The 27,988-nt window shown below is 31.3% G+C and overlaps 1 protein-coding gene across 5 annotated transcripts; it reads right to left on the bottom strand.

The window, feature by feature from the left end:
- Positions 1-30: 30 nt before the first annotated feature.
- LOC112796406 (dual specificity protein kinase YAK1 homolog) lies at positions 31-27,731 on the bottom strand. 5 transcript variants are annotated; one of them, XM_025838841.3, is made up of 21 exons: positions 27,534-27,731; positions 24,899-25,073; positions 8,985-9,402; positions 8,544-8,859; positions 6,527-6,726; positions 6,212-6,365; positions 6,004-6,113; positions 5,736-5,805; positions 5,562-5,644; positions 5,394-5,475; positions 5,265-5,305; positions 4,573-4,695; positions 3,547-3,697; positions 3,265-3,379; positions 3,020-3,102; positions 2,829-2,903; positions 2,589-2,663; positions 1,491-2,242; positions 1,174-1,326; positions 569-846; positions 31-484 (listed from the first exon to the last, which is right to left on the bottom strand). In XM_025838841.3, the coding sequence occupies exons 4-21, from the start codon at positions 8,733-8,735 to the stop codon at positions 408-410; spliced, it is 2,814 nt and encodes a 937-aa protein (XP_025694626.1). In that variant the 5' UTR covers positions 8,736-8,859; positions 8,985-9,402; positions 24,899-25,073; positions 27,534-27,731; the 3' UTR covers positions 31-407. The 5 variants fall into 5 exon arrangements, 4 of the variants coding, with proteins under 4 accessions (XP_025694626.1, XP_072088280.1, XP_072088217.1 ...); XR_011879446.1 differs by lacking the exons at positions 24,899-25,073; positions 27,534-27,731 and adding an exon at positions 1,002-1,098 and having other exon boundaries at positions 8,985-9,451; XM_072232179.1 differs by having other exon boundaries at positions 8,544-9,402; positions 27,534-27,708.
- Positions 27,732-27,988: the final 257 nt, after the last annotated feature.

Here is a 27,988-nt window from a genome sequence, read left to right as displayed (position 1 = left end):
TAAATAGAAGAGAAAATTTGGAAGCAAAAATAGTTGAAAACTTTTGCACACTGCTAACAAATATATCATTAATTAACCACAAGAAACCCCTTTTTTTTACCAAAAATGTATAAGCCATGTGCGGATTGAAGCACCATTCACCAAACACCAATACCCAAATAAATGATCAATGGCATGCAATTTGCAAACTATATAAGCATAAATTATTTTTATGCAGCAATCACAATAAATAATCAAAGGTACAAAAGGGGTCGCTAATCAACTTTTGGGTACTGGCTTTTTTTTTCCCTTTTCTTGAGTATTTTCCAAATCTTTCAACCACTTTTTTCACTTTTTGGGGGCCTTTCTTTAAGACTCGGCTCGTCATGCATGCTGATCTTTCACCAGATATGTGGTGTTGTTCAGCTTTAGTCAATCCTTGCATAATCTTTTCTTGCGCGAGATGTTGGCGGCATGCTTGAAACCGGAGGATTCATTCTTCGCCCTATAACGATTCAACTCAAGTTAGAGATTATAGATATAGTTGCATGGTAATAGTCTCTTACTATAAGAATAGCATACTATATACCCCATGTCATGTTGTTGGAGAATGAGCTATTCCTGGGAGAGCGTTGGCCTACACTACCGAAACTAGGAGGAGGAGGTGCAACCTTAAGTTGATTCCAGTCGCCGCTCTGGGGAGGTCTACCATGTGGAAACCTTTGAGTAGGTTGGTGACCGAATCGGCTTGGAGAATTTTGTAAAACATGAGGTATATAATGAAAAGGCTTTGACATATATTGAAGATCATGATGCATTGGAGAGCTACCCATCTCACCAGAAAATGCTTGACCTGATGCGGGTATTCTGAGGCATACAGATAATATAATATATTTAGATTTTAACTCGATAGCAATTGCAAGAGAAGACAATATTATATGGTTTCTCCCTAAAAGTTTACAAATAAAATTTCAAGAAATATTAATGTTCTGATAGTTTTATGACCATAAGAGTGAGTTTACCCTCTTAAAAGTAATGTTATAAGGAAATTAGATCAATAAAAAAACCTTCAACCAAATCTTTGACCATGGAACCACTCATCAGCACGTCAAACAAAATCTGTACATGGGATAATACAAAAACTGAGGAGCAAGCAATGCTAATTTGAGAAACATTCTGCAGCAGACAACTCACCTCTGTACGATCATTGGAGAGCTTGTACTGGTTCCGTGGTTCAACCTTCCCAATCCAACCCATGGTTCCGTGGAACCAAGACTCATGCTTCTAGAAAAATCATTTGTCAAGGAACTTTCATCTGCACCATCATCTTGCAGAAGTAGTTCATCACTGAAATTAAGTTAAAGTTGTTCAGTTGATGTTATAATATCTTGTGTTACTGTTAAAAAATAATAATAATAATAACACAAATTTTTATAAAAAAAATTACATTTCAATTTTAATTCTTTTAGAAAAACCAAATCAAAATATCTGTCAGGGAGCTAAAAGTATACCTATAATTAGGATCCCAATCTCCAGGATCAGGCATGCCTGAGTCTGCATTGTCATGAGCCAACTCTGTTGACTGCACTGCCAAATTCGAAGATAACCCTCCACTTCCTCGCTGCTTCCAGGTTCCAGGATTCATATTTGACTGCACGTAAGATGGGGAGCTGCCAAGGGCTTGGGATGTTCCCTCGGGAAGGCTTGAGTTGTCAGGACCTTGTCCTTGCCAATGTGAAGAAAATACTGTTTCTTGAGGTTGAGGACTTCCCGAATATCCCCAGTTTTTCCGTCGATTAAATTGGCTAACTGCAGGTGTCTTCCCCAAAGGTGATCCATGAGTGGTTCCTCTCGCTGGAGATGTAGGTCCGTAGTGTCCGGGAGAACCAACTTGACCATAGGAACTAGGTGGAGTGAACTGAGAGGGGCTGGCACCAAGAGGCATGGGGGTAAAATTTCCTGCTGAAGGGCTTATACCGAGCCCACTCCCGGGTTGATACTTAACTCTCCTCCGAGCATCAGGACTATTTCCAAGCATTGCCATACCACCTTGGTTATGCATGTTCATACCAGATGGACCAACCGGTGAATAGTAAGGAAACATGTTACTATTGTCTCCATAACTTCCATAGCTGCTACCAAGCCCAATGCTCTCATTATAGCTCCCATGGCTTCCTACGCTACCATAACTATTAGAAGGAGGATACTGCATCATCTGAAAATGTGCGTTGCTATAGATCGAAGCTCTATTTTTTCCTGGAACCTGGATCGATTACATATAACAAAATAAAAGTAAAAAATGAAAAATAATTATTTCTGAACTGAAAATGATGTACATGTACTCCGAATTCTGTAGTAGCCGAATTGAAGAGAGTAAATAGGAGTTTCCATTAGAGGCTGCATGACCACTTTAGAGAAGTATGTCTCGGGGAGGAGAGAGATGGAAGCTTTGCTATATTGGTTTTTTTTTTTCCTTTCATCTGCCTAATCTTTTGTTTAAGTTGGTGACGATAATTGTGTTTCACCCTATTAATGTATTCTTCAATGAAATGCACTCAACTTCTCTACAGATATCAAGGCAGTAATATTTACAAAAGTAGCAGGCTCACATTAGGTGACAGGCCAGCAGCAAACCAGTGCCCTCCACCTGGATGATTATCCACCTTGACAGTTTGAACAACCGGCTAAACAGAAAAATAAGATGTATATTACATGAGGTAGATATTAGAATGAAAATATAGTAACAACCAGACAAATTAAATGGCAGAGTTAATTTAAGTCAAATATTAAAAGTATAACCTACTACCTTATGAGAAAAAACAGACACTTTAGAATTGGAAGTTACTTACCACACGAGGAGTCTCTGGGGGAGGCTGATAAGGTTGTGTAAAAGGCTCTCCAGTTACAAAAGGGTGTTTTGAGGCCTAAAGGAACATAAATTAACAATCTAAGGACTTACAGATTAAACTTCACATCAATACAAGCCAAACTTTAGTTTGAAAATGAGTCAAGCAGGGGTAATGGGACAAAGGGAATTTACCTGGAAAGGTGACCATCGTTTCGCAGGATCGAACTCAACAAGTCCTCTCAAAAAATCAATAAGAGCCAATCTTATTTGACTTTCTGAAACAAGTTTGCACAACATCCCTTAGTACTGTCAATTTTGATGCAAGAAATAAAATATAAAATATGATCATATATGGTTGAATAAACCAAAACAGCAAAATCATGCTGTGCATGCATTTCCAGCCTCTATGGCTTTTACCAAATTATGGAAAAGCTAACCTTTGACAATATCTTCCTTGGGCAGGTTTTTCCTATAGGGATAGTTTGTAACAATTGCTTCAAGGTTCATATGATTAAAATACTCCTTTCCAACGGTTGGCTTCTTCAATTCTCTCTGAACAAAATCAGAAATGTAATGATAAACATCTAACCTTAAGAAAAAGCGAGGGAGCGGGCGCAGGCAAGTGAAAACAATTAGAATGATATACTACGAGAGATGCGACAATGTTAGTTTTGGAGAAAACATCCTAAAATAGATAAAAAGAAGCATGTAAAACTTACAACTTCATACTCTTCCTCTGTCAATGCTTGATAAACACTTCTTCCATTTTTGGAACCCTCACTAATCTCTATGCTCTGGAGACTTCCAATACACTTGAAGAATTTACTTGTGTTTTTTGCCTCCCTCAATACATAATCAGGTGGCTGTCCTCTGCAATATATTCACAAAATCTAAAATCTTATTCAAAGCAGGGAAACAAAGGAAGCTAACTGATTTGCATACTAGAACAAAATAAAATTGTTTAGGCTTTATTCTGGCTTGTTCTTTATTTAAAGAAATTGGCATGCGCTGTTATATAGCTGAGAGACAGTAACTATGTAAGATGTTACTAGCATCCCATTTGCTTTTGGCATAGAAAAATTGAATATAGTAGGATAAGTAAGGAGAACCAAAGAGAGAAAATATCTATAAAAAAAAAGATCAAATAAGAAGAAAGAGGTATAAAGTGGTTAGAGAGGAAGATACGCGTTATATATAACCCCTGTTGGTTGTTTTTGCTCTTGTATAGAGTAATTCTTATCCTCTATCTTTTATTATTCTTCTCTTAGTCTCAATGAAATTCTTCTTTTATAAAAATAAAATAAATGAATAAATAAAAAGAGTGATATTTTCTGAAATCGGAATCTCAAATGGGGTAATTCCTTTATAATTTGAGTTCCTAATCAATCCTTTCAGTCCTACACACTATCTTGAAGACCTAATTATATTTCAGAGTAACCTTATTGCTACCGTGTGCTGTCAATTTGGTGTTCAAATGTAGGACCATTCTGTTTCCATATGATTGCTGAAAAGACACTGTTAAATGAATACAAATACTTGAATTTTATTTTTGACCATTTATCTTTTGGCTATATATATATATATATATATATATATATATATATATATATATATATATATATATACAGTATAAGTTCGACGGACAAAGGAAGAAAATATGTTTATGTTGATATCATAATTTTCTACACATATATTGGAAGCACCAGATATAAAATATGCATCCAACTTGAGAGATAGAAGCATACCCAAGTATTTCAATCATCCGCCTCAAAAGATCAAATTCTGAAGCCCCGGGAAATAATGGTAATCCAAGAAACAATTCAGCCACTATGCACCCAAAGGACCACATATCAATAGCTGTTGTGTACCTTTTAAGCGTTAAGGACAAATATGAAGCAAAGAAGAGTATCTCAAAATAATCTGACAAGGTAATCATTAAAAAACAACCTTCTTCCAAACAGTATGCAATAAGGGTTTCAGGCATGCAATCAATTTAAACAAAAGCATGCCTCTCATCATGTACAAAGGACTGCATGTTCTAATTACCATTACGAATTACAACACTTGCGGATATCAACAAATTAGCCAAATTCTTTAACACACACCCTGCTCCAACAAAGGCCCAACTATGGCTACCCCATCCGTAAAAAAGGAAGGAAAACATGTAACTTGTAACTCTAAAATGTTCAATTGCTTCCCAATCTGATCCCACAGTATGCACGAGTTTGACATCGTCGACACAGACCAAACTATAGCTCCAAATGCTAAAGAACAACCTCGACTTTAGTTAAAAACGTTCAATGGAAATACTTAGCCAATCAAACACAGGTATCACACTGCAGCAAAAGAAAAAAGATAGAGCAGTGAAAAGAAACATCAAAAATTGAAAAACCATGAGGAAAAAAGTTTCAACAACAAATTTCATTGAGTAGGATACTGATATCCAAGAAGAACCTCAGGGGATCTGTAATATCGACTCTGCATAAAAAGGGAAAGATTGTAAGTACCAGACAACTATAATTACAACAGGAAGGATCAAAAAGGCTATGTTCAACAGTATGTAAACCTGAATATAGGAGTAAACAGTGCGGTTTTCCATGCATGCTGATCCAAAGTCAATAATTTTGATTTCTGCTGGCTTCACAGTGCTACACATGAGACACAATTTCATTAAACCACAAGATGAAATAGCTACAACACTCATTTCATTATGTACACCACGTAAAAAACCAACCTTGTACATAAAAGAATGTTTTCTGGCTTCAGATCACAATGAATAATGCCAGCATCCTTTAATAGAGCCAGTCCACATAAAATCTTAAAAATATAAATTAAAAAAAAAGATTATGGTAAGATATCAAAGCCAGCGAAAGATAAAGCATAAAGGTCATTCAGAGATTTGACATACCTGCTTAGAGAATAGCTGAACAATGCTAAGTGATAATCCTCTAAAATGATTCATCTTGATAAGCTCATACCTATATGGCTACAATGTCAATACCAAAATATGCAACGAGATAACAAATCCAGAATTGTAATATTGCAAAATCCATCAAATATTTTAGTCCAAAATTTCAAATAGAACTTGAACACCAATCATGCTTTACATGCATTTTCAATGATCATAGCAGGACAGATACTAATGGGAATAGAAGTCCAAAAGGACCAAAACTTACAAGTTTGTGTCCAGTAGTTCAAAGCATATGCACAAATGCCGTTGATACACAAAATAATCATATATACGAACAATATGATGCTTATCCTCAGGATCATACTTCTTATTTAACTGCAAGAATGAAATGATATATCAAATTAACTTCTCTTGGTTGCATTTAAAGAAAATAATTATAATTAAAAAAAGAAAATCATAATATGATACGTTACCGTCGTTAATATAGTTACTTCAACCAGTGCCTGTTGATAGTATGCAGGTTGATTTTTAATGATCTTCACAGCAACAAAACTGTTGGTATCTGAATCCCAGCACTTCGCCACTTGACCAAATGTCCCATGGCCAAGAAGATCTTTGACAATATATCTGCAATATCAGAAAGCCAATTCATAAAAGACATGCTGATATTACTAGGTGAAGGGCAACATGACACACTTGCTATCAACTACCAATCTGTCTGTACTCTGTATTGATTTTGATATTCAAATAAACATAAAGCGTAAAGGAAAGAAATATGTATGACAAACCTTTTATTTTTCTCTACATGGACCAAGACAAAATTCACTGTCAGAATAAGATCTGAGTTTACATTATCATAGCCATCATTAAGCACTCCAATTGATGGACTGGTCAAAAATCTTTTTGGATTTAGATCTTCAGAATATTTAAACTTTGGATTGCATGTTTGATATGTTTCAACTATTTCCTTGGTCAATCTTGCCACCAACTACAAAATACAAGCAAAGCCAAAGCTCCGAACAGTCAGATATTATTGGGCACAAGATCATGTATCAATTGATGACAAAAAACACAAGTTAGTAATTTCTAATCGCCTAGCTTGACGAGTGATGACAATGAAATCACTTGCTAAATCATGCCATAAGTTATCTAGACAAATTGAAAAAGAAATATTATTAGAATAGAAGAGAATATAAAGATAAGCCATCATGGCATATATACAAAAGGTAAAGGTAAAACATAAAAAGCATGTAATAAGGTATGCTAGTCTCTTTGCATATTAGCTAAAGAAACTCCAGTGGCCATTGAACAGCCCAAGTTCTGAGCACCAAGAGGAAGTCAAAAAATATAATCGTATCCCAAATGAAATCAATATTATAAAAAATATTAAAAACCCTAGAATTTCTTTCCGATCATATGCATGAAAGCACCGCAAACACTGCGGACTACCATAGAATCTTTACTTTTTTATGCGGGCCAGAACTTCAATTAGTGAGGAGAAACTTATGCAAGTCTAAGGGCAAGCCAACAAGTCTCAAAGATACCAAAAAGCCCTGTTTTGGATGAAAGCAATTCTTTTTCTCCCATAATCTAAACATTAAACACAGAGTAAACTAAGGTTGAATTTTTTAATCACCGTCACTGAAAAGGAAACTAAAATTGAACTAGGACTGTGCAGATCCCACTACTTCTTCCATAGGCCATACCACAGCACAACCCCAAAAATTAACACAACTGCTAGCAGAGCCCACAAATTCCATATGAAAGCTCAATATTTCTGACATTGCTCATCCAAACATAGGCATGATCCCCTACAAACATTGGAGTATTCAACCTTCTACATTTTCTGCTCTCCTTGTCAGTGAGCTTAGAAAGAAATTGCACCGACACCCCATTAACCCCATCATTCCAAATCAAAGTTTTGATACCATTTATACATGGCACCAAATTGGCAAACACTGTTGCATTGACATCACACTAAAACACCTGCTGCTGTTGATATTTGACGGATACTAGACTCAATTTAGGAGGAAGGTGCGTATTTACTCATAAATGAGAAAGGTGGAACCAAAAAAAGAAAGGCTAAGATGCTGCAAAACATTGCAGGTCTCCTTTCTCCCCACCTAAAGCCTCCAATTCCTCACTCAATAATTACATGGCCCCTAAAGGATCCTTCATAAACATTTCAAATTTGCTTCCCAATGTGATGCTACTTGTGAGCCAGCATCTTGCCTTGGCATGCACAAAGAGAACTAGAGTAATCAAACCATGGCACTTGATAATGAACATTGAGTACAAAGATTTGCACCCTAAATAAAAGCTATAGCTCTTAGTCTAGTAGCATTTGTGAGTTTGATTCCTATAGCATTCTACATTGGGAAGGCTTAACACGGTCAACAAGAAGTATTAAAGATTTAAAGCTACATTCAATAGTTTGATTCCTATAGCATTCTACTGTGGGAGTCGCAAGGCCTAATGGACAATAGTCCGATTGATTGGATAGTAGATTCTCAAAAACCCCTTAACTATGCAATGTAGGTGTTAGAGGATTTTCTGTTATGGACAAACATCTAAACTCACGTCCATGATATGGTCAATGTCAGATTGCATCTACTTGATAATGTTCTTAACCAAAAGTATTTACAATTTAACTAGAAGTCGCAACTTTTGACCTAGTGATATACACAGTGTAAGTTAACAGTTTACTAAGCTAATTCAAACAAAGCACATCTATGACATCTAACTATGATTATAAGGGAATAACTTTCAAACATAATCATTTAAAAAATCCAAAAAGAAACTTACAGGCTTCCTCACTGTCACTGCCACTCTCAATCTCTGTGGCCTTTGAGCTGTGGCTTCTTCACCCTGTGGTGGCCCATAAGGAGCAAACACAGCCCGGCTCGGACGCCATCCGGAAGACACCGGCAACCGCGAAGCTGAAGGCGATGATGATGATGCAGCAGTTTCATTATTCCGAGGCCTAGCCTCATCCATGACACAGCAAGAGAAAGACCACCCTCAAAGATTAAAGAACAAAAGCTCCTCCAAACTCAAAGATTCACTTCCCCCAATTCCAATTCCACTTCCACCATCATCATTGCTCTTCCTCTTCTAATATCTATTGCATCATCACCACACCAATCACAACATCACACAGACATAAAATCAAACACCTAAAGGGCAATCCCCAAAAGGGAAAGAAGAAAAGAGATTACCCCCAATCAAATAATCAAAAACACCCACCTTTTGTGCTACAATCGGTGTTTAGCGAAGAACCCACCAACGGATTTCAATCCCATCGTAAACAGAACCTTCTCGAATCATCGCCGAACGCCAAGATACCCAAGATCCATTCAAGGATTTTTCCAATTGAATCCAACACAGAAGCGAAGACAGAAACTATTTTCTCTGGGTATGAAGATAACAACAAGAGAAATCGTTGGATCGGAAGTGTTCTCGCGAAAGTGGGACACCTTTCTTGCCCCAATTTTTTGTGGTATTTGGTGTAAGGGTGGTTTTGGTGAATGCTTGGAAAGAAGAGAGTAAATGGTATAAAAGGGTTGATGATGATGATGATGATGATGATGACGATGATGCAAATTGGATGTTTTGTTTCGTTGGTGTCTCTGTGCGGAGAGAGAGAGAGAACAACGCCGTCTTGCTTCGATCATATGAAATAACAAATAATTATAATTATTTCTATTTATCTTGTTAATTATTAAATAATAATTATTATATAAGTAGTTTTGTTTCTTGTACGTTTGTTTGTGTGTGATTGTGAACAATAATTCTCACTTCACTTATGCTCGGTAACTATTTTATTTTTTTATAATAAAGTATTTTTTAATAACTAGCAATTTTATCTTAAATTAAAATTTTATAAAATTTATCTTAAAGATTTTATTTTAAATTGAATTTTAGTCGTTTTAATCTTTAATAATAATAAGAGATCTCTAACTTACATTTTTAGTGATACCAAAATTTGTTTCAAATAAATTTTAATTTCAACAAAATTTTATATCCAAAAAATTTTGAGAATGGTTATTATCAAATACGACAGATTTTTTCTAAATTCAGTATGCCGACAAAAATAATATTTTTTATATGATCGTCTCTACTTATATAATCGTTATCTACAATGCATTAAAATAATAAATTAAATTTTTTAAAAAAATCAATTTTTTGGAATAAAAAATTTTATCTTACATTACAAATTTATCTTAAATTTAAATGTTATCTTAAATTTATTTTATCTTAAATTAAAATTTGGTAGGTTAAAAATTTAATAACAAGAGATCCTACTTGTATGTTTAATGATACACTAATATTCTGAATTAGTTTTTAAAAATTTTCAATTCGAATATATTAGCTCTAAATCTTATATCTAAAAAGTCATAAAAATTATTGCTATTATTAGATAGATTTTTATTAATTTAATTTGCTGATAATTAATACAAATTTTTTATGTGATTAACAATTTGCTGACATGATCGTTATCTACCATGTATTAAAATAATAAATTGATTTTGTTTTTAACACAAATAACAATGTTCTTTTGTAAAAGTATAAAATAGTATTATTTTTAATAACTTAAATAGATTTTATCTTCAATAGAATTTTTGATTGGTTTAATTTTTAACAATAAAAAGAGATAAAAAAATCCTATTTTTTATTTTTAGTGATACACTAATATCCAAAATTGGTGTTAAAAATTTTTTAACTTCAACAAAATTTTATATCTAAAAAGTATTGAGAATTAATGTTATTGTCGAACAAAAAAGTTTTTTCTAAATTTAATTTGTTGATAATTAATAAAAAATTTTATACAATCGTTAATTTTCTTACATAATCTTTATCTACAACATGTTAAAATAGAAAATTGATTTTTTTAACACAAAAAACAATGTAATTTTATGAAAGTATAAAGGTAAAAATTCAGATACAGTCAATTTTACGTGAAATTGATACCTGATAGCCGTTAGATGAAAATTTAATCAAATCAGTTAAATCATTTAACGACTCTTAGCTATCAACTTTACGTAAAGTTGACTGCACCTAAATTTTCACTAAATATAAAATAGTATTTTAAAAAGGTTATTTGTCTTAGAGTAAACTTTATTTGAGTATACTTTTGGTAACTATTTTATTTTAAAATATTTTTCCTGATACACTAATATAAAAATTTGTTTAAAAAAATCAATTTCAACAAAATTTTATATATAAAAAGTCTTGATAATTGTTGCTATAAAAAAGAATAAATTTGTTCTGAATTTATATGCCGACAATTAATAAAATTTTTTATGTGATCATCAATTTGCTTACATAATCGTTATCTACAATGTGTTAAAATAATAAATTAAATCTTTAAAACGGATATTAGTTTTTTGGGATAAGGGATTTTATCTTAAATTAAAATTTGGTAGGTTAAAAATTTAATAATAAGAGATCTCTACTTACATTTTTGGTGATACATTTATATTCTGAATTGGTTTTTAAAAAATTTTCAATTCGAATATATTAATTCCAATAAAATGTTATATCTAAAAAGTTATAAAAATTATTGCTATCATACAAATAGATTTTTTATTAATTTCATTTGCTGACAATGACTACAAATTTTTCATGTGATCACTAATTCCTTAACATGATTGTTATCTGCGATGTGTTAAAATGATAAATTGATTTTATTTTTAACACAAATAACAATGTTGTTTTGTGAAAGTATAAAATAGTATTATTTTTAATAGCATGAAAATATGACACACTGCATGATCGAATAGCATTCATTTGAATTTGGACTTTTATGTATTAATTGAGAAATGAGAGAAATGAGAAGAGAGAGAGGGGTGGGGAAACACTGGGCGGACAAACACTAGGAGGGGTAGCAATAGGCAAACAAACCTACAAGGTCAGGATCCTAGGATTTGGAACAAAGAAGAGTATCATCGATTGGAGTTAGATTCCTTCTCCGTTTTTGTTGATAATCTCCCGGTATATATATCAAAACGTGAACTTTTCAGTTTGTTCAATTGGATGGGCAGAATTATAGACATTTACCTTGCGCGGAAGAGCAAGAATGGATAGATCTATCTGTTCACTTTAATTCGGTACACTACAAAGGCGGGAACACTGAAGGCTGTTGCAGACATGAACCATATGGAGTTGAGAGGTAAAAGATTATTTGTATCAGAAACAAAATACAGAAGAAAATCTGAGTCTGAACCGAAGGACATCAGAGGAAAAGGAGTGCAGGAACCCATAAGACAAGGTCAAGAAGATAGACCCAAGTAGCATAAGAACGTCAGGAAGCCGGAGGGGCATGTGGATAAGCCTGCAAGAACTGCGCAGATCAAGGCCCCAAATAGCAATGGATGGTCGAGGAAAATTGAAATACCGGTGGCAAAAGAAAATATTGTTTTGTTACAAAGGAGTATAATGGGGAGCACAAAGAAGATGATCAACTTTCAAGCACTACGTCAAACGGTTCATAATGAATGGTTGTGCGTCACGCACGTAAGGGAGATGGAAGAATACAAAGCAATACTAACGTTTGACAGATTAGCTAATGCGGAAGAGGCCTACACATTCAGAATGAACGATCTTTTAAAATTGTTCCATATGATATGGAGATGGGACGAGTCTGAGATGAGCGAGACTAGAAGAATATGGTTGAAATGCTATGGAGTACCTTTGCACGCTTGTTCAACAGAGACTTTTACAAGATTAGGAGGTCAATGGGGGTGAGGTGGTAAAGTGTGATACCTTAATCGAAATGTGTAACTCGTTTAGTGTTAGCCACGTCCTAATAGATACGTGTATGTTCAATAAGATTAACGGGTGGATTCATGTCACTATTGGAGCGAGCGGATTTGACGTTCTAGTGAAGGAGGTAGGTAGCGAGGTATATCAGGAGGAATGCTTTCTTGAGAGGAAGATCGACCAACAAGGTAAGAAGATAGGGGCCACGGAAGATAGGCAACATGTTGGAATAAGGCCAGTAGCCGGTAACGGTGCTGAGCCGACGGTGGGTAGGTGGATCCGATGGCAGGGATTATGGTGGAGAAACAATTAGAGGATAAACAGCAAAAGGGCAAAGTAGTAATTTTGGCTTTCGAATTGAATGAATGGAATATTCAAAATTCAAATTATGATTATGAAGGCTGTGATAATGCTCTAACGAAGGGGAAAGAAATCTCGGCGGAGCCAGCTACAATTATCCAGGAGATTGATTCCGATTGCACGTTGTCATGCAATTACGAGGGACTCCATAATGAGATTTCAAATGCTTATGAAAAGAATGTTACTAGGCTTATTGCAAGCATACCCTATGTGTTAAAAAGTAGGAACAGCGAATACAAAAACAAAAAGGCTAGCTGAAAGAGGGAGATATTGGGCTCCCTAGACCGGTCAAGGCAGGCTTGGTGGGCGACCCAACCCGGCTGTATAAGGAAGCTACAAGAGCACGCCCGCATCGGGTAAACAAAGGCACAACGAACGAAGCCTGCTTCCTAGAGGGTTCTCAACGGCTGCGGAGGAGAGAAGATGGGATGCGTTCGCCAGAGATTGAAGACGTTTGCACTGGGCGACGCACGGTTCCGTGTCGGTTGAGGCAAACGACGGGGAGGCAGCTGGGGTTGACGACACAGTTTTGCATACTGTAGATGAGGACCATTGACGCAACAACGAGCAGCAAGACAAGGGCCCAGGAAGCGCCACACCCGTGCAGTGGTTCGATTTCCATGAAGGCTTGTGCAGGAATATGAAGAGGAACGAGAAGGATGGAAGACGTCCGTTCGAAGAACCCCATGAAGAAACAGATTGCTTGGGCGCTATGGGCAGGACTGTGGTGGCAAGGTTGGAAGCAATGTATGGTGATGGCCAAGTAACAGAACAAGAAGACCAAGAAGGAGATGGGATTGAAGCAGGGATGGATACAGACGAAGATACCGCGCTGTGCAGAGGCAACAATATCCGGAGCCGGGAAGAAGAAATGGCCAAAAATAAAGAAGCTTGGAAATTGGAGGTTGGATCAGGGGCAATACCATGCAGTGATGAGGAGGACATTTTGGCGATTCTTCAAGAACAAAATGAAGCATTAGCTATGAAGCGCAGGCAATCGAAGCTGAAGGAGAAAGCCAGAAGAAGCCAGCCAAAAAATCGCAAGCAGGTGTGCAATAATTTTTATAAATGATTTTAAGCTCTTGAAATGTGCGGAGAGAGAGAGAGAGTGAGAGAACAACGCTCTCTTGCTTCGATCATATGAAATAACAAATAATTATAATTATTTCTCTTTATTTTGTTAATTATTAAATAATAATTATTATATAAGTTGTTTTGTTTCTTGTACATTTCTCTGTGTGATTGTGAACAATAATTCTCACTTCACTTGAGTGATACGCTCGGTAACTATTTTATTTTTTTAAAATAAAATATTTTTTAATGACTAGAGATATATCTTAAATTGAAATTTTATCTTGAATTGAAAATTTATCTTAAATAGATTTTATCTTGAGTTGAATTTTGGTCGATTTAATCTTTATTAATAATAAGAGATCTCTAACTTATATTTTTAGTGATATCAAAATTTGTTTCAAAGAAATTTTAATTTCAACAAAATTTTATATCCAAAAAATTTTGAAAATGGTTGTTATCAAATACGACAGATTTTTTCTAAATTCAGTATGCTGACAAAAATAATATTTTTTATATGACCGTCAATCTACTTACATAATCGTTATCTACAATGCATTAAAATAATAAATTAATTTTTTTAAAAAAATCAACTTTTTGGAATAAAATTTTTTATCTTACATTACAAATTTATCTTAAATTTAAATTTTATCTTAAATTTATTTTATCTTAAATTAAAATTTGGTAGGTTAAAAATTTAATAACAAGAGATCTCTACTTATATGTTTAATGATACACTAATATTCTGAATTAGTTTTTAAAAATTTTCAATTCGAATATATTAGCTCTAAATCTTATATCTAAAAAGTCATAAAAAGTATTGCTATTATTAGATAGATTTTTTATTAATTTAATTTGTTGATAATTAATACAAGTTTTTCATGTGATTAACAATTTGCTGACATGATCGTTATTTACGATGTATTAAAATAATAAATTGATTTTATTTTTAACACAAATAACAATGTTCTTTTGTAAAAGTATAAAATAGTATTGTTTCTAATAACTTAAATAGATTTTATCTTCAATAGAATTTTTGATTAGTTTAATTTTTAACAATAAAATGAGATAAAAGAAATCCTACTTTTTATTTTTAGTGATACACTAATATCCAAAATTGGTATTAAAAAATTTTTAATTTCAACAACATTTTATATCTAAAAAGTATTGAGAATTGATGTTATCGTCGAACAAAAAGTTTTTTCTAAATTTAATTTGTTGATAATTAATTAAATGTTTTATACAATGTTAATTTCCTTACATAATCTTTATCTGCAACATGTTAAAATAGAAAATTGATTTTTTTTAACACAAAAAACAATGTAATTTTATGAAAGTATAAAGGTAAAAACTCAGATGCAGTCAACTTTACGTGAAGTTGATACCTGATAATCGTTAGATGAAATTTAATTAAATCAGTTAAATCATTTAACGACTCTTAACTATCAACTTTACGTAAAGTTGACTGCACCTGGATTTTCAACAAATATAAAATAGTATTTTAAAAAGGTTATTTGTCTTAGAGTAAACTTTATTTGAGTATACTTTTGGTAACTATTTTATTTTAAAATATTTTTCCTGATACACTAATATAAAAATTTGTTTAAAAAAATCAATTTCAACAAAATTTTATATATAAAGAGTCTTGATAATTGTTGCTATCAAAAAGAATAAATTTGTTCTGAATTTAGATGCCGGCAATTAATAAAAATTTTTATGTGATCATCAATTTGCTTGCATAATCGTTATCTACAATGTGTTAAAATAATAAATTAGATTTTTAAAATGGATATTAGCATTTGGGATAAGGGATTTTATCTTAAATTAAAATTTGGTAGGTTAAAAATTTAATAATAAGAGATCTCTACTTACATTTTTGGTGATACATCTATATTTTGAATTGGTTTTTAAAAAATTTTCAATTCGAATATATTAGTTCCAATAAAATGTTATATCTAAAAAGTCATAAAAATGATTGCTATCATACAAATAGGTTTTTTGTTAATTTCATTTGCTGACAATGAATACAACTTTTTCATGTGATCACTAATTCCTTAACATGATTGTTATCTGCGATGTGTTAAAATGATAAATTGATTTTTTTTTAACACAAATAACAATGTTGTTTTGTGAAAGTATAAATAGTATTATTTTTAATAGCATGAAAATATGACGCACTGCATGATCGAATAGCATTCATTTGGATTTGGACTTTTATGTATCAATTAAGAAATGAGAGAGATGAGAAAAGAGAGAGAGAGAGGCGGGAAAACACTGGGTGGGCAAACACTAGGAGGGTAGCAATAGGCAAACAAACCAACAAGGTAAGGATCCTAAGATTTGGAACAAAGAAGAGTATCATCGATTGTAGTTAGAATCCTTCTCCGTTTTCGTTGATAATCTCCCGGTATATATATCAAAACGTGAACTTTTCAGTTTGTTCAATTGGATGGGCAGAATTATAGACATTTACCTTGCGCGAAAGAGCAAGAATGGATAGATCTATCTGTTCGCTTTTATTCGGTACACTACAAAGGCGGGAGCACTGAAAGCTGTTGCAAACATGAACCACATGGTGTTGAGAGGTAAAAGATTATTTGTATCAGAAGCAAAATACAGAAGAAAATCTGAGTCTAAACCGAAGGACATCAGAAGAAAAGGAGTGTAGGAACCCATAAGACAAGGTCAGAAAGATAGACCCAAGCAGCATAAGAACGTCAGGAAGCCGGAGGAGCATGTCGATAAGCCTGCAAGGACTGCGCAGATCAAGGCCCCAAATAGCAATGGATGGTCGAGGAAAATCAAAATACCGGTGGCAAAAGAAAATATTGTTTGGTTACAAAGGAGTATAGCGGGGAGCACAAAGAAGATGATCAACTTTCAAGCACTACGTCAAACGGTTCATAATGAATGGTTGTGCGTCACGCACGTAAGAGAGATGGGAGAATACAAAGCAATATTAACGTTTGACACATTAGCTAATGCGGAGGAGGCCTACACATTCAGAATGAACGATCTTTTAAAATTGTTCCATATGGTATGGAGATGGGACGAGTCTGAGATGAGCGAGACTAGAAGAATATGGTTGGAATGCTATAGAGTACCTTTGCACGCTTGTTTAACAGAGACTTTTACAAGATTAGGAGGTCAATGGGGGTGAGGTGGTAAAGTGTGATACCTTAACCGAAATGTGTAACTCGTTTAGTGTTAGCCGCGTCCTAATAGATACTTGTATGTTCAATAAGATCAACGGGTGGATTCATGTCACTATTGGAGCGAGCGAATTTGATGTTCTAGTGAAGGAGGTAGGTAACGAGGTATATAAGGAGGAATGCTTTCCGGAGAAGAAGATCAACCAACAAGGTAAGAAGATAGGGGCCACGGAAGATAGGCAATAGGTTGGAATAAGGCCAATAGCCGGTAACGGCGCTGAGTCGACGGTGGGTAGGTGGATCCGGTGGCAGGGATTATGGTGGAGAAACAATTGGAGGATAAACAGGAAAAGGGCAAAGTAGTAACTTTGGCCTTCGAATTGAATGAATGGAATATTCAAAATTCAAACTATCATTATGAAGGCTGTGATAACGCTCTAACGAAGGGGAAGAAAATCTTGGCGGGGCCAACTGCAATTATCCAGGAGATTGATTCCGATTGCACATTGTCATGCAATTACGAGGGACTCTATAATGAGATTTCAAATGCTTATAGAAAGAATGTTACTAGGCTTATTGCAAGCAGGTCCTATGTGTTAAAAAGTAGGAATAGCGAATACAAAAACAAAAAAGACCAGCTGAGGGAGATATTGGGTTCCCTAGACCGGTCAAGGCAGGCCTGGTGGGCGACCCAACCCGGCTGTATGAGGAAGCTACAAGAGCGCGCCCGCCTCGGGTAGACGAAGGTACAGCAAACGAAGCCTGCTTCCTAGAGGGTTCTCAACGGCTGCGGAGGAGAAAAGATGGGATGCGTTCGCCAGAGATTGAAGCCGCGCAACGTCAGCACTGGGCGACGCACGGTTTCGGGTCGGTTGAGGCAAACGACGGGGAGGCAGCTGGGGTTGATGATACGGTTTTGCACACTGTAGATGAGGACCATGGACGCAGCAACGAGCAGCAAGATCAGGGCCCAGGAAGCGCAACACCCGTGCAGCAGCTCGATTTCCATTAAGGCTTGGGCAGGAATATGAAGAGGAACGAGAAGGATGGGAGATGTCCGTTCGAAGAACCCCATGAAGAAACAGATTGCTTGGGCGCTATGGGCAGGACTGTGGCGGCAGGGTTAGAAGCAATGTATGATGATGGCCAAGTAACAGAACAAGAAGACCAAGAAAGAGATGAGACTGAAGCAGGGATGGATACAGACGAAGGTACCGTGCTGTGCAGAGGCAACAATATCCGGAGCCGGAAAGAAGAAATGGCCGAAAATAAAGAAGCTTGAAAATTGGAGGTCGAATCAGGGGCAATACCATGCAGTAATGAGGAGGACATTTTGGCGATTCTTCAAGAACAAAATGAAGCATTAGCTATGAAGCGCAGGCAATCGAAACTAAAGGAGAAAGCCAGAAGAATCCGGCCAAAAAATCGCAAGCAGGTGTGCAATAATTTTTATAAATGATTTTAAGCTCTTGAAATGTGCGGAGAAAGAGAGAGAACAACGCTGTCTTGCTTCAATCATATGAAATAACAAATAATTATAATTATTTCTATTTATTTTGTTAATTATTAAATAATAATTATTATATAAGTAGTTTCGTTTCTTGTACGTTTCTGTGTGTGATTGTGAACAATAATTCTCACTTCACTTGAGTGATACGCTCGGTAACTATTTTATTTTTTTAAAATAAAATATTTTTTCATGATTAGAGATTTTATCTTAAATTGAAATTTTATCTTGAATTGAAAATTTATCTTAAATAGATTTTATCTTGAATTGAATTTTGGTCGGTTTAATCTTTAATAATAATAAGAGATCTCTAACTTAATTTTAATTTTAACAAAATTTTATATCCAAAAAATTTTGAGAATGGTTGTTATCAAATACGACAGATTTTTTCTAAATTCAGTATGCTGACAAAAATAATATTTTTTATATGACTGTCAATCTACTTACATAATCGTTATCTACAATGCATTAAAATAATAAATTAAATTTAAAAAAATCAACTTTTTGGAATAAGAAATTTTATCTTACATTCCAAATTTATCTTAAATTTAATTTTTATCTTAAATTAAAAGTTGGTAGGTTAAAAATTTAATAACAAGAGATTTCTACTTATATTTTTAGTGGTACACTAATATTCAGAATTAATTTTTAAAAATTTTTAATTCGAATATACTAATTCCAACAAAATCTTATATCTAGAAAGTCATAAAATTTTTGCTAACAAATTTTTCATGTGATTAACAATTTTTTGACATGATCGTTATCTACGATGTATTAAAATGATATTTTTAACACAAATAACAATGTGCTTTTGTAAAAGTATAAAATAGTATTGTTTTTAATAACTTAAATAGATTTTATCTTCAATAGAATTTTTTATTGGTTTAATCTTTAACAATAAAAAGAGATAAAAAAATCCTGCTTTTTATTTTTAGTGATACACTAATATCCAAAATTGGTTTTAAAAATTTTTTAACTTCAACAAAATTTTATATCTAAAAAGTATTGAGAATTGATGTTATCGTCAAACAGAAAAGTTTTTCCTAAATTTAGTTTGTTGACAATGAATAAAACTTTTTATGCGATCATTAAATTGCTTACATAATCTTTATCTGCAACATGTTAAAATAAAAAATTGATTTTCTTAACACAAAAAATAATGTAATTTTATAAAAGTATAAAGGTGGAAACAAAAAAATAATGTAATTTTATGAAAGTATAAAGGTGGAAACTCAGATGTAGTCACCTGATAGCCGTTAAATGAAAATTTGATAAAATCAGTTAAATCATTTAACGACTCTTAACTATCAATTTTACGTAAAGTTGACTGCAGCTGAGTTTTCACTAAATATAAAATAGTATTTTAAAAAAGTTATTTGTCTTAGAGTAAATTTTATTTGAATATACTTTTGGTAACTATTTCATTTTAAAACATTTTTCTGATACACTAATACAAAAAATTTATTTAAAAAAAATCAATTTCAACAAAATTTTATATTTAAAAAGTCTTGATAATTGTTGCTATGAAAAAGAACAAATTTGTTTTGAATTTAGATGCCGACAATTAATAAAAAATTTTATGTGGTCATCAATTTGCTAACATAATTGTTATCTACAATATGTTAAAATAATAAATTAGATTTTTAAAATGGATATTAATTTTTTGGGATAAAAGATTTTATCTTAAATTAAAATTTGGTAGATTAAAAATTTTGTAATAAGAGATCTCTACTTATATTTTTGGTAATATATTTATATTCTGAATTGGTTTTTATAAAATTTTTAATTCAAATACATTAGTTCCAATAAAATGTTATATCTAAAAAGTCATAAAAATTATTGCTATCATACACATAGATTTTTTGTTAATTTCATTTGCTGACAATGAATAATAATTTTTTATGTAATCACTAATTCGCTAACATGATTGTTATCTGCGATGTGTTAAAATGATAAATTGATTTTGTTTTTAACACAAATAATAATATTGTTTTGTAAAAGTATAAAATAGTATTATTTTTAATAACTTATTAGATTTTATTTGGAATAGAATTTTTCATCGATTTAATCTTTAATAATAAAAAGAGACAATAGGAAATCCTATTTTTTATTTTTACTGATGCACTAATATCTAAAATTGGTTTTAAACGTTTTTAAGTTTAACAAAATTTTAATATCTACAAAGTATTGAGAATTGCTGTTATGGTCGAACAGATAAGTTTTTTCTAAATTTAGTTTGTCGACAATTAATAAAATTTTTATGTGATCGTTAATTTACTTACATAATCTTTATCTACAACATGTTAAAATATTAAATTGATTTTTCAACAAAAAAAATAATATAATTTTATGAAAGTATACAATTGTATTTTAAAAAGGTTATTTGTTTTAGAGTAAACTTTATTTGAGTATACTTTTGATAACTATTTCATTTTAAAACATTTTCACTTATACACTAATATAAAAAATTTGTTTCAAACAAAATTTCAACTTCAACAAAATTTTATATCTAAAAAGTCTTGATAAGTATTGCTATCAAACAGAAGAAAATTTTTCTAAATTGAATTTGTCGACAATTAATAAAATTTTTTATGTAATCATCAATTTGCTTACATAATCATTATCAACAATGTGTTAAAATAATATATTAGATTTTTAAAAAAATATGTTTTTTGGAATAAGAGATATTATCTTAAATTAAAATTTGGTAGGTTACAAATTTAATAATAAAAGATATCTACTTATATTTTGGGTGATACACTAATATTCTGAATTGATTTTTAAAAAATTTTCAATTCAAATATATTACTTCTAACATATATTTTTGGTGATACACTAATATTCTGAATTGATTTTTTAAGAAATTTCAATTCAAATATATTACTTCCAACAAAATGTTATATCTAAAAAGTCATAAAAATTATTGCTATTAAACAGATAGATTTTTTGTTAATTGAATTTATTGACAATTAATACAATTTTTTATGTGATCATTAATAAGTTATCGTTATCTGCCATGTATTAAAATAATAAATTAATTTTGTTTTTAAACACAAATAACAATGTTGTTTTGTGAAAGTATAAAATAATATTATTTTTAATAACTTATATTAGATTTTATCTTGAATAGAATTTTTAATCGGTTTAATCTTTAATAATAAAAAGAGAAAATAGAAAATCCTATTTTTTATTTCTACTGATACACTAATATCCAAAATTGGTTTTAAAATTCTTTTAAGTTTAACAAAATTTTATAATCGTGGATCAGACAAATTTTTTCTAAATTTAGTTTGTCAACAATTAATAAAAAAATTTATGCGATCGTTAATTTGCTTACATAATCTTTATCGGCAACATGTTAAAATAATAAATTGATTTTTCTAACACAAAAAGCAATGTAATTTTATAAAAGTTTAAAATAGTATTTTAAAAAAATTATTTGTCTTAGAGTAAACTTTACTTGAGTGCACTTTTAATAACTATTTCATTTTATAATATTTTCATTGATACACTAATATAAAAAATTTGTTTTAAAAAAATTTCAATTTCAACAAAATTTTATGTATAAAAAAACTTGATAATTGTTGCTATCAAATAGAACAAATTTTTTCTAAATTTAGTTTATCGAGAATTAATAACGTTTTTTTATGTGATCATGAGCTTGCTTACATAATCGTTATCTACAATGTGTTAAAATAATGAATTAGATTTTTAAAAAATATATTAATTTTTTGAAATAAGCGATTTTATCTTAAATTAAAATTTGATAGGTTAAAAATTTAATAATAAGAAATCTCTACTTATATTTTTGGTGATACACTAATATTCTGAATTGATTTTTAAAAAAAAAATTTCAATTCGAATATATTAGTTCTAACAAAATGTTATATCTAAAAAGTCATAAAAATTATTGCTATCAAACACATAGATTTTTTGTTAATTTATTTGCTAACAATTAATACAAATTTTTCATGTGATCACTAATTTGCTGAAATAATTGTTATATGCGATGTGTTAAAATGATAAATTAATTTTGTTTTTAACACAAATTACAATGTTATTTTTGTGAAAGTATAAAATAGTATTATTTTTAATAACTTATTAGATTTTATTTGGAATAGAATTTTTCATCGATTTAATCTTTAATAATAAAAAGAGAAAATAGGAAATCCTATTTTTTATTTTTACTGATGCACTAATATCCAAAATTGGTTTTAAATTTTTTAAGTTTAACAAAATTTTATATCTAAAAAGTATTGAGAATTGCTGTTATAGTCAAATAGATAAGTTTTTTCTAAATTTAGTTTTTTAACAATTAATAAAATTTTTTATGTGATTGTTTATTTGTTTACATAATCTTTATTTGCAATATGTTAAGATAGTAAATTGATTTTTTTAACACAAAAAAATAATATAATTTTATGAATGTATAAAATAATATTTTAAAAAAGTTATTTGTCTTAGAGTAAACTTTATTTTAGTATACTTTTGATAACTATTTCTTTTTAAAACATTTTTACTATACACTAATATAAAAAATTTGTTTCAAAAAAAATTCAATTTCAACAAATTTTTATATCTAAAAAATCTTGATAATTGTTGCTATCAAATAGGATATATTTTTTCTAAATTTAGTTTGCTGACAATTAATAAAAAAATTTTATGTGATCATTAATTTGTTTACATAATCTTTATTTACAATGTGTTAAAATAATAAATTATATTTGTAAAAAAGATATTAGTTTTTTGGAATAAGAGATTTGATCTTAAATTTAAATTTTTTCTTAAAAATTTATTTTATCTTATGGTAAGTTAAAAATTTAATAATAAGATATTTCTACTTATATTTTTGGTAATACACTAGTATCTTAAATTGGTTTTTAAAGAATTATCAATTTGAATATATTATAGTTAATAACAAAATTTTATCTCTAAAGAGTCATAAAAATCTTATATCGTTTTTGAACACAAACAACAATGTTGTTTTGTGAAAGTATAAAATTATATTAAAAAAATATTTATTTTATAATAATATTTTTCATAACTTAATTATTTTATAATAAAATTAATTTGATTGTCAAATACTCTTCATTAGTTTTTTCTTCAAAGGTTAAATACTCCTTTTATATCTACATAAATAAGTAAATATTTTAAATTTGAGTCTTACAAAATAACAAAATTTGTGTTAGATGACTAGCATCAAAAGATGACCTCATCATGTTAATTCGGTTTAGTATATGTAGCCTCTTCTTTTTAATATTTTGGATATCCAACAAAAAATGATAAGTATGTCAGAAAACAGTTTCAAATATTATTTTTTAGATTTACATGTAAAAATGATCTAACTACTTGCTAAATTTGATGGATCTCATATAAAAATGACAATTTCGTTAGTAAAGAAGATATTTGGAATTTAACGGTTGTCCTAGCAAAAAATTCCTAAAAATATAACATGTTAATTGTTAAGAGATTAAAGGATATTTGGAAAAAAGTATATACACACTAATATATATTAAATTTAGAATAATTAGAAGTAGCTGATTAAAATAATTGAAATGAGATACATTTAAATGTTATGTTTATGTTAATAATTTTTAATTATATAATTTTTAAGATTATAAATTACTATTATTTTATTTACTTTTTATTATATAACTTATAATGAAAATAAAAGTGCAAATATATATAAAGATAAATAAAGCAATCTATTTTGGAAAGGGGTAAGATTTGACAAAATGATATTAGAATAATTACCATAAACCCATTTCTTTTATCATTATCGTGGTTTTCATCATTATATTATTCTAATACTAAACTCCATTTGTATCTCTAAAAAGAGTAATGATATTGAGATTTGTAGAAAGCTAATAATGAGATTTAATGAATAAGGAAAGAATCAATAATTAATAATAAAATTTAATACATTATTCTATTAATTAAGAAAAAAAATCAATTATAAGATATATTTTAGAATGTAATCACTTTGAAATTTATTTATTATAAAAAATCAATTCGTAGAAGTAATTGAGATATAATGAGAATCAATCTCAAATATAAAATAGTTTAATAGTTTGAGTTGGGAGAGAAACCTATAACATACAAGATGCCTTTTGGTGTGAGCTTTTTAATCAATTTTCTACTATATTATTCTATTAAGGAAATAATCAATTATGATATATAATTAAAAATGAGATTGTTATAGATTAAAAATTTTGAAAAATCAATTAAGGAAATTTAAATTGAAGAATAAATTACTATTTAAAAGATGTAAATACTGATAAAATATATTTATGAAATAAGAAACTTACCTTATAATCACGGAATATCACTTTCGAATGCTAAGTCTGAGTATTGATCTTTTTTAAGTCTTTTCATAGCAGCATTGAAGTCTTGGGTTGTAATGGCATTGGCACATGCTCACGTACACATTTTTATCTACTTGTCATTCCACTTCTTTTTAACCCTTAACAGCAAACGGCATAACTAATAATAAAAATCATGGTTACTTCACTTATTTAAATCAATGAAATGAAAAACTAATACAAATTACTATACTAAACCAAAAACAGCGACAAATTCTGAAATTAATACACATCAATAATAGGAGCACAATTCTACAAATAATACATATCAATAAATAGAATAATTCATTATAAATGGTCTCACTAATTATACAAATCATACATATTAAAAAATTAATAAATCAGTCATCACACTAAGTCACTAAATTCAATAAGTATATTAAGTACTTTTTGTATATCTAACATGAAGTTAAACCTGTTTGGTCTAGATCTCCAAAATTCTTCTCTTAGTATCTCTAAAAATCATTTCTAACTCTCTTTGTTTTTATATTCTACAATTACATAGGCAATAGGGTATATGTGATTATTTGTGTTAGGTCCTATGGTTGTAAGCAATTGACCCCCCTGTTGTACTTTCTGAGAAAAGTCTCATCTAACCTTATAAATAGTTTGCATCCTCCAAAAAATCCCTTATTGCAGGCATCAAAACATACATAAATTCTAAGAAATAGAGGGTTTAAATCAAATCATGAATTGGTGTGAATTCTCATCATGGACCCGAATTAGTCTTTAGTATCTCGTTTGCGTAATCACGGAGTCTTGCATATTGAGCAACCTCAGAATCCTCTATCCTCTCCTTTGCTTTGACCATTGATCTGTAAATTTTTTTTATTGATCAGCACATCATACTCATCTTTAAAGAATTGATCAGCCTCTTTGACTGGCAAATTTGGTTGGACTCTTATTCTCTCCTTTAATTCATCTACAATCCATTTTCTATCAGCTGACTTATAACGGTTGTCTCTGCTGCAGGTGTGTTCATTAACAAATGTCTTCATCTGATAACTCAGAGGAAAAAATCTCTTAGCATAGTATATTTGCCAAGGAAATTTCTCATCATAGCATATAACTTTGCTTTTGGTTGAATCACATCTAAGAAAAAATATGCTCCTTTCAATGTTGATGTTGAATTTTCGAACTATCTTTCTGAAATGGTTGAGGTGTTTCAAACTCCATCCCCAACTCCAACTGGAGTTGGCTAACAGGAGCATCGACATTGCTATGAGAAAAGACTGGATATTGATTAGCATCTTTATCACTTGATATGCTTCTCAATTCTTCTGACTCAAAGCAATGATATATCTAACATTTTCATCAGAGAATTCTTCCACATCAGCAGGGACATAGAAGGTTAGAGGCTTGTCGGGATTAGGGTTGATACGAAGGATTGTCCAATAGGGAAAGGCCTCTTTATTAATCTTCTCTTGTTCACCTTAAATCTTCCCTCAACATGCTCATCTGGGATGGTTTCATTATTATAGGGAGTACTATTTATACCAAAGGGTAGAATTGGGTCTGACTCAGGGTTTGAATGTGAAAATGAGTTCCTATATAGTTGTAGAATGTATTGTGTTACTTATTCAGCTCCTTGAGCTTCATTCTGATTGAATCCCGAGGCAAAAATTGTACTTAGAGATGTTGAAGTAACAGTAGATATTGGCTGCTGGTTTCACTCATTGGGGTGTTGTGAAGGCTGGGATTGATTGGATGGTGGTTCATCTGGTTGCATAGGTATTATGGAAAGATGAGACATCTTTTTTGATGAATAGGTTGGTGGAGGTGGTTATTGAGGTCCTTGTTGGGCCACATTGCCACTGTTCTCCTTTTGGGTCTTAACTTCAACCTAGTTACTTGTTTCATGGGACTCTTCCTTATTCTGGGCCTCTCCTCTACCATGGCCCTCCCTCAAAACTTATACATGACCCAGTATTTTAGCATCATCATCATCCTCAACAACTATAAGTCTTCTTTTTGGAGTCTTCTTTGGAGTTGGAATCCTCTTTGCACAAGTTTTCAATCTCATCTTTGTTGGAGTTATATTCTCTTCAACCATAATAGCATCATTCACAGGGTGCTCTATATATAACACAATTTTGTTGCCATTCTTCATAGGTGTCTCATATATTTTAACTATGTTCATATCAGCCCTCAACAATTTCAACCTATTATCAAACTCCTTACCAGGTTCTAGCCAATAAAATCAATGATAGACGTATACCTAATGTTCTTCAGTAAATCGCTTATGAAAAATTTATTGAGAGTATCCACATTAACTCTTTTAATCTCTGTTACTTTCCCACCAACATACACAAGCTTTTCACAGGGACCTCTCTCAAGCCTTCTTCTATGATTAATAGACAGTTATATGGATGGTGGTCATCCTTGTAAGAAAGACAATATAATCTAAGATACCATTCTATGTAACCACAGATAATAAATAGATAACACTATAACAATAGAAATCTTAATCCTACTCCTAACTCTAATCCAAATTTCTAACATTTCTCAACCAATAAAAACTATAGAGAACATACAACAAAGGACCAAAAAATTCTAATTTGAAAAACTGGGAATAGCATACCTATGTTTTTCGTGGAGCAACGATAATAGACTACGGGTAGTGGACACCGAGACGCTTTCAACGATTATCTACTCTGTATAATCGATTTGATTAAATAGGAAAAATTATTTGGTGAGGAACGAAGGTGTTCTGATTGTCTTCTCCAATTTAGGATGGTAGTGACAATGACAATGAAATTTTGCTAGGACTCGGAGGGACACGAAAAGGTTTTTTTTTTTGGTCTCATTCCTTAATAAAAAGAAATTGGAATACACGTAGATGAATTTGGAGGGATTTTGTTGCCACGTAAATTTGGAAATAAATACTATGGTGATGAACGCATATTGATTATTTAGGTGATGAAAGTACGTGGTTGAAGCTACTTCTATACACGTGGCATTGATGCTGAGAGGAACGTCGACAATTATTGAATCAAAGTCAGAACTCGACGTTATGTTGTCATCCATCTTATTGTG

This window comes from Arachis hypogaea, chromosome 1 (genome assembly GCF_003086295.3).
Source record: "Arachis hypogaea cultivar Tifrunner chromosome 1, arahy.Tifrunner.gnm2.J5K5, whole genome shotgun sequence".
Lineage (NCBI taxonomy): Eukaryota > Viridiplantae > Streptophyta > Magnoliopsida > Fabales > Fabaceae > Arachis > Arachis hypogaea.
The sequence above is the reverse complement of the archived record's forward strand: the minus strand, read 5'-3'. Positions and strand labels throughout refer to the sequence as shown.

Coding starts and splice junctions, on each gene's coding strand:
- LOC112796406 (XM_025838841.3), bottom strand. CDS start 8,735: ATGGATGAGGCTAGGCCTCGGAATAATGAAACTGCTGCATCATCATCA. Junction 2,664..2,828: donor CCCCAGAGACTCCTCGTGTG/GTAAGTAACTTC, acceptor TTTTCTGTTTAG/CCGGTTGTTCAAACTGTCAA. Junction 485..568: donor CTCCAACAACATGACATGGG/GTATATAGTATG, acceptor GAATCGTTATAG/GGCGAAGAATGAATCCTCCG.